The 19321-nt window shown below is 47.6% G+C and overlaps 1 protein-coding gene across 4 annotated transcripts; it reads left to right on the plus strand.

Annotated features, from left to right (window-relative positions):
• The first annotated feature begins 201 nt into the window (after nt 1-201).
• On the plus strand, nt 202-17085 carry ETV7 (ETS variant transcription factor 7). Of its 4 annotated transcripts, none has more exons than XM_073319537.2 (8): nt 202-225; nt 7467-7599; nt 8602-8766; nt 12055-12177; nt 12843-13058; nt 13941-14083; nt 14232-14332; nt 15430-17085. In XM_073319537.2, exons 1-8 carry the CDS (start codon nt 217-219, stop codon nt 15545-15547), a joined length of 1008 nt encoding a protein of 335 aa, XP_073175638.1. In that variant the 5' UTR covers nt 202-216; the 3' UTR covers nt 15548-17085. The 4 variants fall into 4 exon arrangements, with proteins under 4 accessions (XP_073175638.1, XP_073175640.1, XP_073175641.1 ...); XM_073319538.2 differs by lacking the exon at nt 202-225 and adding an exon at nt 818-934; XM_073319539.2 differs by lacking the exon at nt 12055-12177.
• Nucleotides 17086-19321: the final 2236 nt, after the last annotated feature.

Consider the following 19321-nt stretch of genomic DNA (forward strand, 5'->3'; position numbering starts at 1 on the left):
AATAGAGCCTGCAAGCCCCTACCACTTATGCTAAAGGAGGCTCCTGGGTAGGTGTCAGCAGTATAGGCACTATGACACTATGAAGCACTTCTGCTTTAATCCTGTAGGGGGCAGCACCACCACCAACTCGTTGCGGTAGGAAAGGCAAACTTTGCAGGAAGCTATAAGAGGCTATGTGGGCTGGGTGCTGAAAGATACGCAAGGCTCGTTCCTGGTATGATTAAGGTACCCTGTATGTACCCTGGCGGGTGGTCGCCATCACGTGCCCCACAAATTTACAACCCACTTAGGGATGGGGTTAGAGGAGGGATGGGGGCTGTAAAACACCCCCCTGCCTCCGGCTGTCAAAACCCTCCAGCCCAGAAGCGCCTGCTGCCTCTTGCCCTGGGAGGGCAGTTCCCTGGCACCGGGCAGCTTGGCTGGTGCCCCCACCCTGCAGTGCTTAATGAGTAATGAAAGAGGTGTGTGTGTGTGTGGGGGGGGGGGCTCAAGCGATCAGGGGTGCCAGGGCTAAGAACTGCCAAGCCTAGAAGGGCCGGGGCTAGGGACTGCCAGGGTTTGGCACAAGCCCTGCCGCCCTGATCCCACCGCCCTCCACCCAGCGCGGCGCCCCCAGGTCTTTGCAGGGCTGGCGGGGGCCAGGGCGGCATGCTGGGGGGGGGCGGGCGCCGCTGTTGCCCCGGGGCTGAGCGCCTGGTTCTCTCAGATCCGGTTTGTTTCGTTTTCGTTTCCCGGAAGGATCCGAGCCGCGGCCACACACGGCTGTGTCTGCGCTCGCGGGCGGGGGACCGGGCAGCCCGGGGCGGAGGGGAAGGGATCGCGGCTTCCCCCGCTGGCTGCGTGGGGGGGAGCGGGGGGGAGCCTGCTCGGGGAGCAGCGGGAGCGGAGCCCCCCGGGGCCGGAGCCGCACCTTCCACCTCCACCTGGAATGCAGGTAAGAGCTGAGCCACATCGCTGCTGCACCAGCCACCCACCTCCCACTGCACCCCCCCGCCCCCCCACCCTGCAGCCTTCCTCCCCTCTGTCCCCCCAAGCACCCTCCCCGGCTTCCTTCCCGACCCCATCCCCTCAAACAGCCCTGCAAACTCACCCCCCTGCCCAGCAATCTTCCCCCCCCCTTCAAACACTTCCAGCAACCTTCCTCATACACCCACACATCCCGCGCTATAGGTCTCTGCCCCCTCAGTGTAGCTCCCCCCCGTCAAATCCCCAAGCCCTCCTAGCCCCCCTACTCTGCCCCTTCCCCCCGCCAGACACTCGCAAGCTTGTGAGGCTTCAGATCTCCTTGAAACATTCTGATCCTCCTTGCTTTGTGTAAGCCTGTAATTAACGAACACTGGAATTCCCCTTCCTTCCTTCCTTCGGGACAGTTCATAAGGGGAAGGAGGCGAAGCGGGCTAGATCATGCTTCAGTATATGGAGCGTGGACCAATGCACGAGCATTTTGCAGAGAAGACTAATTTTTTTTTGATACCTCCCGCATAATTTTACAATTTTAACCTTTAAAGGAGGTCACCTTAACTTAGAGCTGCTGGAATACTCTAGGATTTAGGTTTTGTTTCCAGGTAAGTTTTATGAAGTTTTTAAGTCTGCAGCAAGCCTCCATAGATCCCCTCCCTCCCCTGCAGAGAACCCATGAGAACTAAGGAAATGAAATAGCCTCAAACACTCTAAAAAGGAGAAAATAAATGGGACAATAATTAAGGCTGCTTTTCTGGTCTACCAAGAATACCTGCAAACTGGCAGAATTTTGACCACCTGGATTTTTTTTTTCTTTTCTAAAGGGTAAATCTAACTGCAATATAGTTGAGCTAGGGGAGAGAAAAACCCAAAGTTGGAAAGTGTCTTTCCAGAAGAGAAACACATAATTTACCCTGCTAACCTCTTTCACTTTTATTTTTCCTGTAGCCTGTTGCTTAGAATGAATCTGAAACATGCCTCATGTTGCTGTAAAAAGTGTTAAAAAGTTCATGCTGGATTGTTTCCTAGTAAATTAAGTTTAAAAAACCCAAACAGATACAATACTACCGCTAATAAAGCTAACTAGACCTGCTGAAAGAAGAAGTGCAGAGATTTTGGAAAGATCTAACTAATCATTAAACCAGTTTCGGAAGGCTTTCTTCCTGGTTTGGACACAGTTAATACTAGACATTAAAGACATTGTCCACATGAAGTAGGAGACTTCCTAGTTTCATAATACACAACCACTCCATAAATGGAAATAGTGCATCTCCTACTGCAGTTATAAATTGTTGCTCAAATGTAATGACATGGCTACCTTGGGATGTTATGAAGACCAGGAGAGATCATAGAAGATTAGGATTGGAAGAGACCTCAGGAGGTCATTTAGTCCAACCCCCTGCTCAAAGCAGGACCAACACCCACTAAATCATCCTAGCCAGGGCTTTGTTAAACTGCGCCTTAAAAACTTATAAGGATGGAGATTCCACCACCTCCCTAGGCAACCCATTCCAGTGCTTCACCACCTTTGAATATCCAACCTAGACCACTGCAACTTGAGACCATTAGTCCTTGTTCTGTCATCTGCCACCACTGAGAACAGCTGAACTCCATCCTCACTGGAACCCCCCCCCCCTTCAGGTAGTTGAAGGCTGCTATCAAATCCCCCCTCTCTTCTGAAGACTAAACAAGCCCAATTCCCTCAGCCTCTCCTCGTAAGTCATGTGCTCAGGCCCCCGATCATTTTTGTTGCCCTCTGTTGGCCTGTCTCTAATTTGTCCACATCCCTTCTGTAGTGGGGGGCCCAAAACTGGATGCAGAACTCCAGATGTGGCCTCACCAGTGCCAAATAGAGGGGAATAATCACTTCCCTCGATCTGCTGGCAATGCTCCTGCTAATGTAGCCCAATATGCTCTTAGCTTTCTTGTCAACAAGGGCACACTGCTGACTCATATCCAGCTTCTTGTCCACTGTAACCCCTAGGTCCTTTTCTGCAGAACTGCTGCTTAGCCAGTTGGTCCCCAGCCTGTAGCGGTGCATGGGATTCTTCTGTCCTAAGTGCAGGACTTTACACTTGTCCTTGCTGAACCTCAGATTTCTTTTGGCCCAATCCTCCAATTTGCCTAGATTACTCTGGACTCTATCCCTACCCTCCAGCATATCTACTTCTCCCCCCAGTTTAGTGTTATCTGCAAACTTGCTGATGATGCAATCCATCCCATCATCCAAATCATTAACAAACATGTTGAACAAAACCAGCACCAGGACTGACTCCTGGGGCACTCTGCTTGACACCAGCTGCCAACTAGACATCGAGCAGTTGATCACTACCCATTGAGCCCCACAATCTAGCGAGCTTTCTATCCACCATCTAATCCATTCGTCCAATCCATACTTTTTTAACTTGTTGGCAAGAATACTGTGGAAGACCATATCAAAAGCTTTGCTAAAATCAAGTTATATCACGTTCACTGCTTTCCCCCATATCCACAGAGCCAGTTATCTCATCAGAGAAGGCAATCAGGTTGGTCAGGCATGACTTGCCCTTGGTGAATCCATGTTGACTGTTTCTGATCACCGTTCTCTCTTCCAAGTGCTTCATTTCCTTGAGGACCTGCTCCATAATTTTTCCAGGCACTGAGGTGAGGCTGATCTGTCCATAGTTCCCTGGGTTCTCCTTCTTCCCTTTTTTAAAGATGGGCACTATATTTGCCTTTTTCCAATTGTCTGGGACCTCCCTCGATTGACACAAGTTTTCAAAGATAATGGTCAATGGCTCTGCAGTCACATCAGCCAACTCCCTCAGCACCCTCAGATGCATTAGATCTGGACCCATGGACTTATGCATGTCCAGCTTTTCTAAATAGTCCTTAACCTGTTCTTTCATCACTGAGGGCTGTTCACCTCCTTCCCATACTGTGTTGCCCTGGACAGTAGTGTGGGAGCTGAACTTGTCTGCGAATACGGAGGCAAAAAAAACATTGAGTACTTCAGCTTTTTCCACATCTGTCATTAGGTTGCCTCTCCCATTCATTAAGGGTCCCACACTTTCCCTGACTTTCTTGTTGCTAACATACCTGTAGAAAGCCTTCTTGTTACCCTTCACATCCCTTGCTAGCTGCAATTCCAGTTGTGTTTTGGCCTTCCTGATTACGCCCCTGCATGCTGGAGCAATATTGGTTATACTCCTCCCTAGTCATCTGTCCAAGTTTGGACTTCTTGTAAGCTAGCTTCCTTTTTGTGTTCAAGCTCACTGGAGTCTTCTCTGATAAGCCAAGCTGGTCACCTGCCATTTTTGCTATTCTTTCTGCACAATGGGATGGTTTGTTCCTGCACCCTCAATAAGGCTTCTTTAAAATACAGCCAGCTTTCCTGGACTCCTTTCCCGCTCATTCGCCTCTCAGGGGATCCCGCCCACCAGTTCCCTAAGGGAGTCAACATCTGCTCTTCTGAAGTCCAGGGTCCGTATTTTGCTATTCTCCTTTCTTCCTTTTTTGAGGATCCTGAACTCAACCATCTCATGGTCACGGCTGCCAAGGTTGCCACCCACTTCTACTTCCCCTACCAATTCTTCCCTGTTGGTAAGCAGCAGGTCAAGAGGAGAATGGCCTTGTACATGTAGATTAGAATATTCACATTGCCAGTAGCCCCTCCCATGAATGCTCCATTCATTCTGGCTGAGACCAGGTTCACATCTTTGGCCTCAACTACAGTGAGGCATACGGATTGCGTGAAGGAACCGTATGCGGCTGAGGATCTTTGCTTTAGAGTCTGAATGTTCCTTGGTGGCTTGGAAAGGCGAGAAAAATGTATGCCTTGATTTGGAGCTACACAATTTGATTGTCTTCACACCTAATTTTTGGAGGTGCTGAGCACCCACAACTCCAAATGAAGCCACTGGGAACTGCAAGGGTGCGGCACCTCCACCAATCAGGCCCAAGCTGGGCTCCCAGAAATTAAGGTGCCTAGAATCAGTGGCTGGTTTAGAAAATTTGGCTAAACCTTTTTGCAGGGTGGGTGAGTATCACTCCCAGGGAGTGAAATCTTTTCCAGTGTAAAGTCAGCTCAGCGATTGGTTAGAACCACATTACTGGGATTCAGAGGGGGAAGACTACTTCCTTGCACATTTCACAATATAAATTGGATTGGATGCAGAACACTGCTGATTCTTGCTAACATAGCATTATAGAAGTGTAGGGCTGGAAGGGACCTCTTGAGGTCAAGTAATCCAGCCCCCTGTGCTGAGTCAGGACCAGGTATACCTAGATCATCCCTGACAGGTGCTGGATTCCACAACCCCCTTGGAAGTCTATTCCAGTGCTTAATTATCCTTATAGTTAGAAAAAGTGTTCCCTAATAGAGAACCTAACCTTGCTGCAGAATAAGCCCATTACTCCTCATGCTACTTTCTATGGACATGGAGAACAACTGATCAGTCCTCTTAACAGTCTTCAAATAGGTGAAGACCTGTTATCAGGTTCCCCTCTGCCCCTCCTTTTCTCAAGGCCAAAGATGCTCAGTAATCTTTTCTCATAGGTCAAGTTTCCTAAACCTCTGGACCCTCTCCAATTTGTCCACATCTTGAAGTGTGGCACCCAGAACTGGACATAATATTCCAGCTGAGATCTCACCAGTGCCAAACAGAGCAGGACAATTACCTCCACTGTTTTACATACGCCATAACACACCTGAGAAGGGTATCAGCCTTTATTGTCACTGTACCACATTTTTGACTTGTATTCAATTTGTGATCCCCTGTAACCTAGCTGGTCATCCCCAATTTGGGGATTGTGCATTTGATTTTCCCTTCCTAAGTGGAGTACTTTGCACTTGAATTTCATATGGTTGATTTCAGACTGGTTCCCCAGTTTGTCAAGATTGCTTTGAACTCTAATCCTCTCCTCTAAAGGGTCAGCAACGCCTCCCAGCTCGGTGTCATCTGCAGATTATTTTATGCACACTCTAGACTCCATTATCCAAGTCATTAATTAATGACCAGTAGACCAGGACAGACCCCTGCAGTGCCCCACTGAGAGTAGTTATCAGGTCCCTCCAGTTTGACAGCAAACCACTATCTAGAGTATGGTCTTTCAACCAGTTTTGCACCCATTTTAAAATAAGTTCATCTAGATGACATTTCCCCTAGTTTGCTTATGAAGATGCCATGTGAGACTGTCAAAAGCATTACTAAAGATCAGGATCTCAGGTCTACAGCTTTGCCCCTATCCACTAGGCTAATAAAACATGTTCTGGATTAACATGAGTGACAGACTGGGTTTGGGATGGTATTTCCCCCAAGAGCAAACTGGCAGGGACCTTCTGCATGCCCCCCTCCACTTTCAGCACTGAACAAGGATTATTCATTAGAATCGGGTGTGTATACCCCATATAATCAATTCCCAGTGAATATAGAGGGCACTCCAATAGCAGATGGATGGTCTTGGAGTGATGGTGTTAATCTGGATTTGTGGAGAATAGCGTTTAATTCCAGGCTCTGCCACAGCCCCCCTGTGGGACCTTGGGGAAAGTCAGTCAGTGGGAGTTGGTGCCACTTTTGAGGATCTGGGCCTTAGTCTGGCAGTGTGTGAGTTCCCCCATCTAAGTGGGGGTAGCCCTACCTCAGTGGATGTTGGAAGGATAAACCCATTAAAGAATGTGAGGTGCTTGAACACTATGGTAATTGGGGCCATAGAAGGATAGGAGCTGCCATTTATGTTGAAGTCGATGAGGGAGGTAGAGGGAATACAAATATATGGCTGCCATCACCATGGTATCCTGAGCATCTCAGTGTCACTAACACAATTAATCTTCAAACACCCCAGTGTGGTAGGGAAATACTAGCTCTGGATTTTTTGAGGCACAAGGTAGATTAAGTGACCTGCTTAAAATCTCTCAAGCTGCCTGCTGTGGGGCTAGGAATTGAATTTGGGCCGGCACCCTATCCACGAGACCATCTTTCCTAGATGTAGGCACAAAGATATAGCTCCTTTCATCCCACAGATCAATTCCTCCATCTCTGGAGTGTGAGCATGGTGTGCTTGAGAAGAATTAGAGAGCCAATGTTAAAGTTTAGGGAGAAGTTAGGGAAAGGGTGCAATTGCCCAAGTGACTTTTGGTCAGTACATCAGGGTTAAAAGTCCTTCCCTAGGTTGCCCTTGCAGCAAGCGAGGGGGAATCTGACCACCAGACAGTTAGCACTTCTGCTGTGTGTTCTTGGATGTAAGATGGCACTTCCAGGAACACAGCACTGATTCAGGCCTGACTCAGAGGAGAGTACCCTAAACTGAATCAGCACTGGTTCCTGCAGTGGATTTTCCCTGATGGTGTCCCCTCACCTACCAACCAGACTCAAATTTGCTGAGCTTTTGAGGATACCTGCATTAAACAGAATAATGCTACTGTTTGAGACTGCTTAAACAAACAACCCCATGCTCGAACACAGCAGTGGGGAACTTACAGCTGTGGCTGTTCTTTTTCAGTTGATGTGTTAACCTCTCTCCCCCAGGGTGAAGTGACCGTCAGTTCTTCTGGGAGCCCTGTAACAGCAGCTTCCTTACCACTGCCATCACAGTCCAGGTGTGCAGCCTTCTCGCAGCCAATCAGTGAAGGCGAAATCTTCAAATTACCAGGCAGGCTCAGTGAGTAGATGGTGCCTTGTTTAATGGCCTACAAATTAACGTTACTGAGGAGGTATTTTATAAAGCACGGTGCAAAAGCAACAGCCCACTAGCCTAATTTGACTTCTGGATCTTCATTACTGTACTGAAGACCTCTACCACTAGAGCTAAAGGAGTAACTCCATTAACAAATAGCACTAGTAGGTGGTTATGCTCCAGCTGACCAGTCACCAGAAGGGGGAATAGTACACACCGTGTTCATGTTGGTTTCACAAACATTAATTACCTTAGAAGTGGTTAAGTCATCTTCATTTCACAAATGGGGAAACTGAGGCAAGAACAGTGAAGTGACTTTTCCCAAGAAATGGGACTCATAAGTCAGTTCCTGCTGCCTTGATTTCCTTCCTCACACCCCTACATCTTGGACCTCCCCAGGATCCAGGCTTGCAAACTCCATGTTACCTTTTACATGCCTGAGTATGGGGACAAAGGGGAGTAACACTGACCAGAGGGTGACATGAACTCTGAGGTAGGCACCCTTTCTTACAGTCTGTACAGAACCTAGCATAATGGGACCAGGATCTCAGCTGGAGCTATAGGTTCAATGGTCACGTAAATAAGTTGGGCTAATGCCAGTCCCTGCTCTCACTGGGGTGAGAGGATGCAGTAATAGCTGTCGAGTGCTTTGGGATGAGATGGTACTAGTTATGCTCAGAGGCTGGGAGTTTCAAACAGGCCTAAGAATTAGGCACACAACTCCTGTTGTAACTGTACACATAACTCTAGTCCTCTGAGAATCCCAGCCAGTGATGTTTGGAGTAAGTGGATGATACCAGAGCCAAACTTTACATGTCAACCTCATCTGTATTGTATTTTCTTTCTCAGGGGTTTTGTTCTGATTTATTGTAATCAGAAAGTGGTTCCTTTAGAATGGAAGTTTGATGCTGAACAAGACCAGTGTCCCATCCCACCCCTGTTCTAGACTGAGGCTTTATTTCAGAGATTGTTCTGGCTTGGTTTCAGGAATCCAGCCCTCACTGTGGAGCAAGGACGATGTGATTCACTGGCTAAGATGGGCCGAGAAAGAATATTCACTCCGGCAAACGGATGAAAACAAGTTTGAACTGAACGGAAAAGCCCTTTGCATTCTCACCAAGGAGGATTTCAGATACAGGGCTCCTAGTTCAGGTCAGAGGAAACAATAGTATTTTGTAATGACGCTGCTGTACAATGCAGTCCACAGGATAGGGCACTGGGTTGGGATTCCGGAAAAACCTCGCTTCAGTTCACCCCTCTGCCACTGACCTGCTGCGTGACCCAGGGCAAGTCATTTCCCCACTCACCTGTTGTCTGATGAGACCGTCAAGCCTTCAGGGGAGGGATAATCTCACAATGTCTGTACAGCACCTAGTACCATGGCACCCATCTCTATTTGGGGCCTCTTGGGAATGCAGGGAAGGACAGTAACAAAGTATCAAAATCCTGCCCGGTCTTTTTTGGATGCCCTGAGGAAAGGGGTGGGAGGGGGGGAGCATCCCTACCATGCCTTCCTCACCCATCTATCTAGGGTACAACTAGGCAGAGTTACAGGAATTGCCAAATTAGATTAGACCAGTGGTCTATATAGTCCAGTTTTCTGCCTCTGGCAGCGTCCCATATGGAATGCTTCAGAGACAGGTGCAAGAACATTGCAGTGGGGAACCTGCCTATGGAGAAGGTTTCTTCCTGAGTCATCTGTAGAGATTGGCATATGCCCTGACGTAAGAGAGATATATACCCTCATGCTATCTAAAATAACTCCGGATGTTCTCATTCATACAAATGTCCAGTCCTGTTTTGAACCCTGCCTTATGTTCTCACACACTGTCAAGCTGTCCTGCAGTGGCTTAAGAGCAGGAGTACCAAGGGCAGACTGTTAAGAACCAGGCCCCCCAACCCGGTTTTGAATTCGAGAGTTAGATTTCACCAGCCAGTCAAGTGTAAACACCACATGTGCTAGAACAGCCTCAACATGGACTGACAGACAGTCCCCTTGGTTTTGCCCATCTTCTTTTGCCACCCAGGTAGGCATACCTTTGCAATAGATGATTCCTTACACCAAGGATCGCAGCAGTATTCAGATTACTAAGCGGCTGGATCTCTCCTGTATTTTCTCTCAGGGGTTTTGTTTGGATTTATTGTAATGTTAAGTGGTTCCTTTAGCATGGAGTACAGTAGAGATCCAGCCACTTTCCCCAGGTCATTGGCACTTCAGAACTCACAGCAAAGACCATGCTTGCACCCAGTCCTAGAATAAACTATCTAAAGACTTATTAACTAGGAAAAGGAAGCAAGAGTTATTTACAAGGTTAAGCAGGTGAACATACACACAAATGAGTTCCAATCTTAAGATCCTAAAGGTAATAGAAGCTTCTATAATAAGCAAGCTCAATGTGTCCTTTAAGGCTCTTGTTTAGGTCTGGAAAATGTTGCCCCTTATACAGTGTTCAAGCAGCATAGAAATAATTTCCTCCTAGTTAGGGGTTTTTATTTCCTCCTCCCTTGTGCTCTGAGCTGCAAACTCAGCTGAGGGAGGAATTCACGTGCATGACTCATCTTCATGGGGGTGGGCAGGGGAAGAGTAAACAAAAGTCTTTTGTCCTCTTTAATGTTCCACTCTAGTTCATCTGGCGTTGCTGGGCCTTCCTTAGGGCTTGTCTGCACTGACGCTTTACAGCAACTTTCTCACTCGGGGTGGGAAAAACACCCCCCCCCCCCCGAGTGCAGCAAGCTTCAGCGCTGGTAGCTACGCCCCTGGTTTTTGTCTTTTGTTTTTTTAAGCGCACCGGGAGAGCTCTCTCCCAGTGCTGCACCACGGCCACACAAGCCACATTAAAGCACTACCCTGGCTTTATGGACCAGGACATAATCTGTTGGAGACCAGCATTTTACACTAGTTAATGTCCCTCTCCAGTCTGATTTACAGAGATGTACAATACAAATGCTTGAATATTACCTTACCCTATGGGATACAGAGGTTATAAGTGAAATGAATGCATGCAGCAACTCACAAGCATTCCATAAACACATTTTTTATAATGTAATACCTATTTTAAATAATGCTAACACACGGGTGAGTCAGAAAAATACACAGCTGAACTCAGTCAGTGTTTAGTTGGGAAATGGGGACTTTGCATGAGCTGACACCTGGTCTGCCAGCATCACTCAGGCCATACATAGTTCCCCTGAAGGTTCAATTAGGTATAGTAAGTTTCCTTTACTGAACTGCTGTGTAAAGTTGTAATGCACTGTTAACAGGTGCTGTGTTCAACCCCAGAGGTGAAAGTAAGCCGGTACACCCCAGTATGGCACACTGTACTGGGGCAGCCTGGCTTCGCCAGGGGGCAGTTTAAAGGGCCTGGGGCTCCCAGCAGTGGCTGGAGCCCCAGGCCCTTTAAATTGCCTCCAGAGCCCCGCTGCTGGAGGCCTGGGGTAGTGGCTGCGGCTCTCTGGTGGCTATTTAAAGGGCCCGGGGCTCCCCTGCTTCTACCACCCCGGGTCTTTAAATAGCCGCCGGAGCCCTGCCACCGCTACTCCAGGGCTCCAGAGGCTAATAATTTAATGCCTGTTAGGTATTAGGAAGAGGGGGGGGGCACTTACCTTACAGGGTGGGCTGGGGCTGGCTCTGACCCCCTCAGCCCTGCCCCTTCCAGGGGCCAGAGCTGGCCCCAGCATACTGGTAAGTCATCGGACTTACTTTCACCCCTGGTTCCCTGCAGTTTCAGTGGAGGGGGAAGTGACCCTTTGTAATTTGTCTGTTAAAAGTTTGAGGTCCTTTGGGGTGCAAGGTGCTATGTAAGCATGGGATACTCCTGTCAAGAAACACACAAGCATGGAGGGAACAGGTGGTGGACTGCTTGGATTCTGCTACTGCACATGGAGAAGCCTCCATAATTATTGGCCTTACGGTAGCACCAAAGGCTCACGCCCAGCTCAGAGCCGGTGTGCCTAGTGCATTGTACCTGCACATAGTAAGAGACGGTCCCTGCCCCAAAGAGATTACAGTGTAATGAAACAGGACTGACAAAGGCATCAGCCCCATTTTGCAGATGGGGAACTAAGGCAGAGAGTCAGCAGGTGACTTGTCCAAGGATACTGCCTAGAAGATCTGAGACTATGGTGAAATTCTGTGCCTTTTGTTTGACCTCCTGTGTAACATGATGTGCTAGTAGCCCCTTCTGGTCTTAAAAATCTATGCATTTATGGAATCTGAGTCCCAGTCTAGTGCCTTATCTACAAGACACTTTCACAAGAGTCCTGCAAACCATGATGGACTGGGCAGCAGTTAGAGATCACATGACAGCGGAGGATGTGTGTTAGCTTTCCATGTCCGTTTCACTGCGCAGGGTACCCCTGGCCCAGGCAGACGGCTGTGATTAAACACATTTCAGACTCTACTAATCCAGATGCACCCAATTGTCTTTCCTTTCCCCACAGGTGATGTTTTGTATGAGTTACTCCAGTACATTAAGACCCAGAGAAGAGCCCTGGTGTGCAGCCCTTTATTTAATTCACCCTTTAGGGAGGCAAAACACATGCAGATCCAGAGCCATCCGGAAGGTACCGTGTCTCTTTAGGAGCCTTCAGCGGGTGTGGGAGGTGGGGGTGGGGTTAGTTAAGGAAACAAGCCTGTCAGCGCTCTTTTTTACATTTCTGTCTGAGGGAGGCAAGGCCTAGTGGGCTGAGCACAGGAGTAGGGCCAGGGAGTCCCCAGTTCTAATCCCAGCTCTGACAGACTGCAGTCTTCAGCAAGTCACTGGGGGGTGACAGTTTCAGCCATGGCCTCTAATTCTGAATTGCCTCAGGTTTTGGAAGCCCAGCTTTTAGATGCCTTATGTGAAGTTTTGTCCTAGCCTGATCGGACATTCTTCACCTTCCCTTCCTGGCTTCCTCCGCTGACTCACTATCTACCCTCCTCCTAGCCAGTGGCTCCCTACCACCACCTCAATGCCCTTTCAGTTCCCTGCTGCTTCCTTCTGCAACAGTTCCCCTCCCTTAGGATGTCCCAATAGACTCCATTTTCCACTTGCATGCAGTGATATCAGCATTACACTAGCATCAGTGACAGGAGAACCTTGTTCTTCATCCACCTGGAGCAGACACGGGGCATGGACTTTGGCCAGAGTCCATCCTAGCCAGTCTGTGCTCTGTGTCATACTGGTAAATTGTTCTCATAGGGTCTTTCTGGAAATACTGTAACAAGGATGCACTGGATTTCCTTGCAGGTGTGAACTGTGAGTTAGAAGTTTCCCCAGCTGCGGTCCCTTCATTGTCAACGAGCTGCCTGAGCCATGTAGGACAGCCCAAGTCTCCTAACAAAGCTTCCTGTAGAGTGGAGCCACTTAACCTCTCTCATCACAGCCCAGAAGTCAGCTACAGGGCAGAGATCATCTGTTCTTTTCCCAATACATCGCCAGCCCCAGTCGATGGAAAAATTGCAGGTGAGTATTAATTTTTAAAGCCTCATGCCAGTGTCAGACAGGTCAGACTGGCCCTCAGGCAGTGAAAGCCGCGCTGCCTGAAAAATGAAACTCCTGGAGATGTAAACAAGTTTCCATCCAACAAGGGGCACACAAGAGGTTTCACTGGGAAATCTAGGTCTATGCTTCCAAACTCAGTGGCGCGTCTGGCCCTGAAGCATCTTTGTCTACCATTGAACATCTGCAAAATATGCCTTGGTGTCCAGTGAGAGCAGCCAAATTAGAGCCGCCAGGACGACTTGAGGCTATCGCCATTACTGTATACAGTTAGAGACAGGTCCTGTTAGGTGTCCTTGCACACAGAGCATGACATTCAGTCTAAAAACCTTTGTCATACTAAAGACAAACAAAAGAAGGATCTCTTGGAGAGATCAGTGTGTGGGGCTCATTTGCCTCATGCTGCCCTACTCGGAGACCAGAAGTGACAGCCGTATTTATCCAGTGCCAGAACCTCTGGTTTTAAGACCATGAGCCTTTACTGCCAGCATTAAAAGAACCAGTTCTGTTAGCCAAGTTAGCAGGTTCAAGCTCTGTACGTGACCCAGCCACCACTGGAAAGGGACAGAGTGCTACACAGCGTGTGGGGGTTATACAGTCTCCCTGGCTGGGGAGGCTTGTCCCATGCTTCTGAGTTCCAGAGCAATGAGTCTGTGCCTCAGTTTCCCTATCTGTAAAATGTGGATAATAAGAACTACCACCTTTATCAAATGCTTTGAGATTATTAAAAAAGGACTATATAAGAGGGGGGTATTATTAATAAACACAGTCTGCTGATTGGCTTTAGATTGTGTGGACACTTCCTAGCTTAAAACGGTCAATGTTTTCTTCTCTGTTAACACACAGACTGCAGGTTACTCTGGGATTATGTCTATCAGCTCCTCTCTGACAGCCGGTACGAGCCATACATCAAATGGGAAGATAAAGAAGCCAAGATTTTCCGGGTTGTTGATCCTAATGGTCTTGCCAGGCTCTGGGGAAATCATAAGGCAAGTCTGGCTGAGAAGAAGTTGGTCATTCCTTAACTCTCAAGTACCAGGTCTTACCTGTCTCCATTTTAAAGGGGAAGTGCCTCACCTCCTTTTAGAGCCTGATCCTCTGGGGTGCTTTGCACTGAAATGCCTTTTATTCTTACAGAACCGGGTGAACATGACTTATGAGAAGATGTCGAGAGCTTTAAGACATTACTACAAACTCAACATCATCAAAAAGGAACCGGGACAGAAGCTGTTATTTAGGTCGGGGGGTTCAAGCTTTTTCTTTCTGAGCCCCCCCCAACATGCTATAAAAACCTCCAAGGCCCACCAGTGCCATGACTGGTTTTCTGCAGATAAGAGCCAGGACCAGCCTTGGTGGGTAGCAAGCAGGGCAACTGCCCAGGGCCCCACGCCCCAGGGGGCCTGCAAAAGTTACATTCCTGAGGCTTTGGCTTCAGCCCCATGTAGTGGGGGTTTGGCTTTCTACCCTGAGCCCTAGTAAATCTAAGGCTGGCCCTGCTTGGTGGACCCTCTGAAACCTCCTTGCGGTCTCCCATGGGACCCCAGACCCCTGGTTGAGAACCACCGATTTAGGGGACATAAGTCAGACAGCTAAAATGACCCTGTAAAGAGAGATGTTACCAGTGAATGGGAAAATGGCTTAGCTGCCTTCATTCTGAGAGACGAAGCAGTGCTCAGTGCATTAGGTCTAAAGCTTCCCCAAAAACGTTAGAGCCAAATTCTCATCTCAGTTGCACTGGACAGGCATCAGTGTAATTACTCTGGAGTAAATGGGATTGCTCTAGATTGACACTGCTGTTAACTGAAATCAGAACCTGGCCAAAGCCTGACTTCCACCCTTATGCACACCCAGTTCCCACTAAAGCTGCCCACATGTTTCCAAGAGCAGAAGCTGGCCTTCAGCTTGAGTTAAACACAGGGGGTGGTTTTGGTTTCGCAAAGCTTCAGCTGTGAGCTTTTTTCTGCAAAGCCAAAAATCTAGGTCCTGTTTTGCCCAAAACACAGGAAGTTGAAGGGCTGGGCTCAGAGGTTCTGATTTTGATCCCTAGACTAGTCTCATGGCCCAATCCTGCCAGAGGCTGAGCTCCCTCAACTCCTGGTGAAGAGATGAGGGCAATGAGCATCTTGCAGAATCAGGCACCAGGTAAGGTGCCCAGCATCTTCTGAGAGCTTCTCCATGCTCTGATCTCCAAGGGTCTGATCCAGAGCCCACTGAATTCACCACAAAGACTCCCATTGACTTCAGTGGGCTCTGGATCAGGCCCCTCGAGCTCATTGGGAATTTTGGCTGCCCCCCATCCAGTGATGTCAATTCCAAAAAGTGTTTTTTATTCCAGATTTCTGAAGAGTCACGGAGAGATACTACATGACAAATCAAACAAACTAGAGCAGCTGGAGCGTGAAGAGCAGGAAGGACTGGATTTTAAGGAGGACATGCTGGAGGTCTCACCCTAGGAAGTCTGCAGCATGGGTCTAATGTGGGACCGTGCTGTGCTATAGACAAGCTTTGATGCCACTGAAGAAATCAGGATGCCTTGTGCCCCGACACAAGAGGCCAACTTTTTCTGACTGGGCTGCAAGTTAAGGGCTTCAATACATATTCTAGTCAAAGACTACGCCATCCAGGGACCATTAGCAGCAAGGGTCATGCACAGAAATGGTTCTCCAGGCCTGTGTAACCTGAGATCAATCTGTGGGCTGGCCTTTGGCTTGGTTGTTCTCTTCATAGGTACTCTGTTTTATTTTTAAATGATCAAATTTGGTACCGTATGGACAATGCTCATTCTTTGAGTTTCAAAATGGCTCGGTTTCTTGAGGGCCCTCAAATCAACAGGACCTCCTTGTTCAGCAAAGCACTATAAGCAAACGCTTGAGTGCTTTCATTAATAGGGATGATCTTAAGTGCTTGCCTGAATCAAGATCTTTGTCCCTGATGCGGCAACAGACTGGCATGCATATCTAACTTTAAGCGTGCGATAGTCCCATTGACTTCACTAAAGCTTCTCACATGCTTAAAGTTGGACGGGCATACCTTGCCGACTCAGGGCTCAAGTGAACATTTGTGTAGACTGAAGGGGTTCATTAAGCTGCATATTTAATTAATTTCACTCTATTAATACTACATTATTAGCAGGCCATGAAACAATGTGACAATACAGGAATGAACAATAGAAACACTTGAGAATTACAGATCGGCTAGCTGTTTCACTGACATAAGTGAGAAGAATCAGGCTTGATAACTGCAGGAGGATTCAGAGCCACATGCTGCAAAAGCTGAGGGGGTATTTGGAACTGGGGTTTTGATCTGGCACATTAAAGAAGTGGGCCAGCCATAAATTTCAGATTTGGACCAGAACTTCCCAAATGTTGGGGGATTGGAATCTGAGTTTTTGGTTTGTTGTTTCTCTTAAAATAATGGACCAGATCCTCACCTGCTGTAAATTAATTGCCATAGGTCCAGTGGCGTGATGCTGATTTATGCTACCTGAGCATTTGGCCCAAAGTGTTTTTACACAGTCTGGCAGCAAGAGAGATGTTCTCATGTTATCAAGTATCAGAGAGGTAGCAGTGTTAGTCTGGATCCGTAAAAGCAGCAAAGAATCCTGTGGCATCTTGTAGACTAACAGACGTATTGGAGCATAAGCTTTCGTGGGTGAATACCCACTTCTTCAGATGCATGCATTCTTCAGAAGCACGTTCTCATGTTAGACGTCCATGCAATTAACTCCAACATTACCCTGCAGTCTTTGTGACCGAGACTCTGCGTTAAGAGCCTGGAAGTGAAATTGACTAATCTGATCCCAGTGTCCAAGATGAGTCATATGCAGAACCTAAACAAACAGCACAAGCCAATTTAGGTTTTACAAGTTCATTCCTTTTTAATAATCTCAGGTGGGATTAGTAACACAGGTGTGTGCGGTTTTTAAGAGGACTTAATCTGACAATAGCCATTTTTAGATTTCTTATTTAGGGAATAAAAACCAATGATGGTCTTGCTTCTCTCCATTTATTGGTGGTGACTGAATGGTGAGAGACTGACCAATCTGCAGACTTTGCTGAGTAAACTGAGAACAGGTACAGGAGAGGAGGCAATGACCATTTGCTGCCCCTGCCAACATCTCCACTCCAGAGGGTCTATCCGTGTTTTTAAACTAAAAGTCAGTGTACAAAATAAGGTGAAATCAATGGGATCCTTGCCCTGGATTTCAGTAGCATTAAGATTAGGCACTACATAATACAGGATCATAGAAATGTAGGGCTGGAAGGGACCTCAAGAGGTCATGTAGTTCAGCCCCCTGCCCTGATGCAGGACCAAGTAAACCCAGACAGGTGTTTAACTGGTTTTTAAACAGCCACCAGTGGTGGAGATTCCACCACTTCCCTAGGTAACCGGTTCAGTGCTGAAGTATCCTCATAGAAATCATTAGAAAGCTTTTCCCAATCTCCCTTACTGAAGGAATTGGTGTATTTTGCTTGTCCTACCCTTGGTGGACATTGAGAACAATTTATCACGGTCCTCTTTACAAGAACCCTTTAAATACTTGAAGGCTACCAGGTTCTCCCCCCACTTCCTCTTCTCTACGTGCCCAGTTCTTTCAACCTTTCCTCACAGGTCATGTTTTCTAAACCTCTGATCATCTTTGTTGCTCTCCAGGACACCATTCCACCTTTAGGAGAGGGTACGTGGCCTAGTGGTTAAAGGAAAGACTCTGAAAGTCAGCATTGCTGGGTTCAGTTCCTGGCTCTGCCACAGACTCCATGTGACCCTGGGCAAGACTCAGTTTCCCCATGTGTAATATGGGGCTAGTAAAACCCATCTCACAGGAGTATGGTGAGGATCCTGCAAACACCTATGCATGTGAATAACTTTATGCATGCATGCAGCATTGAACTCAATGTGCCAATAGACATATGCTGATTTACACTAGCTGGGGATGTGACCCACTGTTTGTAAAGTTACTCATGTGACTAAGCGCTACTGGATCAGGGTCTACCCTTATTAAGCTTCACATCTGTGCTGGGGGCCAGCACAAGGGCCACACACCACCAGTAAGTCCCATCTTGAGGCTTGTAAAATGCCCAGAGATCCTGTAGACAAAAGGCCATAAAGAAAATGCAAAGTACCATCATGTATTCACCAACCTGCCCAAGAGCTTGCAAAGCAGTCCAACAAACTAACATGATGCACCTGTCTGCAGGAGAAGACAAAAACACAGATGGAGGGAGGGGGATTGTTCTTATAACCTTCTCCCTGAGGCAATGAGAGTGGTTTTCATTTGATCAGTTTATTTTTTTAAAAAAAGAATGGATTCAAATGAATGCCCCACAAATTGGCATGCACATGCTCGGCTAATGAAATGCCTTTCATAAGAAGTGTGTAAATCATGATGGCTCTTCCAAGATAACTGTGCAGCTTGTGAAGATATTTCCTGAGAGTGAGTTTTGGAGGGATGGAAGATGGGATGCTGGAGAGATGGCTTGTAAGTTTCAGCCAGTTCTTCCTTCCTCTTTGGACAATAAAATCAAGGGGGAGGGGTTTGTACATTGAGAAGTCAATTTCTGTGTGTGCAGCAAGATGCCTGAATAAAACCCTGTGTTGCACACTTTTTATGCTGCACTACTGGTAGACACACCCAGGGCCCAATCCTCCATTGGGATTGACACTAATGCAAATGCTACTGTATCAGAAAGTCAGCCCTATGGAGTAGATTGCTACAGAGTGTAGGGGGAGTCTCTGGTGACACAGACTCCTGTGTAGCCCTGCTACCTGTGGCCAGTGTAGGTGGTGTGACTGGGGAGAAAGTCGTGGCCGGGATCTCCCTGCACCCTGAAGAACCCAGCTGTGGTATCAACCCACTGGTGATTAGCATAAGAGAAGCAGTAAAGGATGGGGGTGGAGCACCTTTACACACCCCACTCCTAACCTGTAGCCAATAGTCCAGAGGGTGCTCAGAAACTCTAGTGATGTGTAATATAAATGAAGAATGATCTGCTAAATTCTAGGACTATGTGGAGTGTATCCCCCCAACATACATGTACCAGCAGCTGCATTGCACATTGCTGGTGAGATAAACAGCCAGCGGCTCTGCAGCTGTAAACTGGCATAGCGCCATTCCAGCTAATTTACACTGGTTGAGAATCTGTCCCTAAAGGTGCAATTCCTTCTCTTGCTCACTCTGGTGTAAATCAAGGCTGACTCCAATGAAGTCAGCAGAATTTCACCCAGGT

This window comes from Lepidochelys kempii, chromosome 21, assembly GCF_965140285.1.
Source record: "Lepidochelys kempii isolate rLepKem1 chromosome 21, rLepKem1.hap1, whole genome shotgun sequence".
In the NCBI taxonomy this organism is placed as follows: domain Eukaryota; kingdom Metazoa; phylum Chordata; order Testudines; family Cheloniidae; genus Lepidochelys; species Lepidochelys kempii.

Coding starts and splice junctions, on each gene's coding strand:
- ETV7 (XM_073319537.2), top strand. Junction 8,767..12,054: donor ATACAGGGCTCCTAGTTCAG/GTCAGAGGAAAC, acceptor CTTTCCCCACAG/GTGATGTTTTGTATGAGTTA. Junction 13,059..13,940: donor AGTCGATGGAAAAATTGCAG/GTGAGTATTAAT, acceptor GTTAACACACAG/ACTGCAGGTTACTCTGGGAT.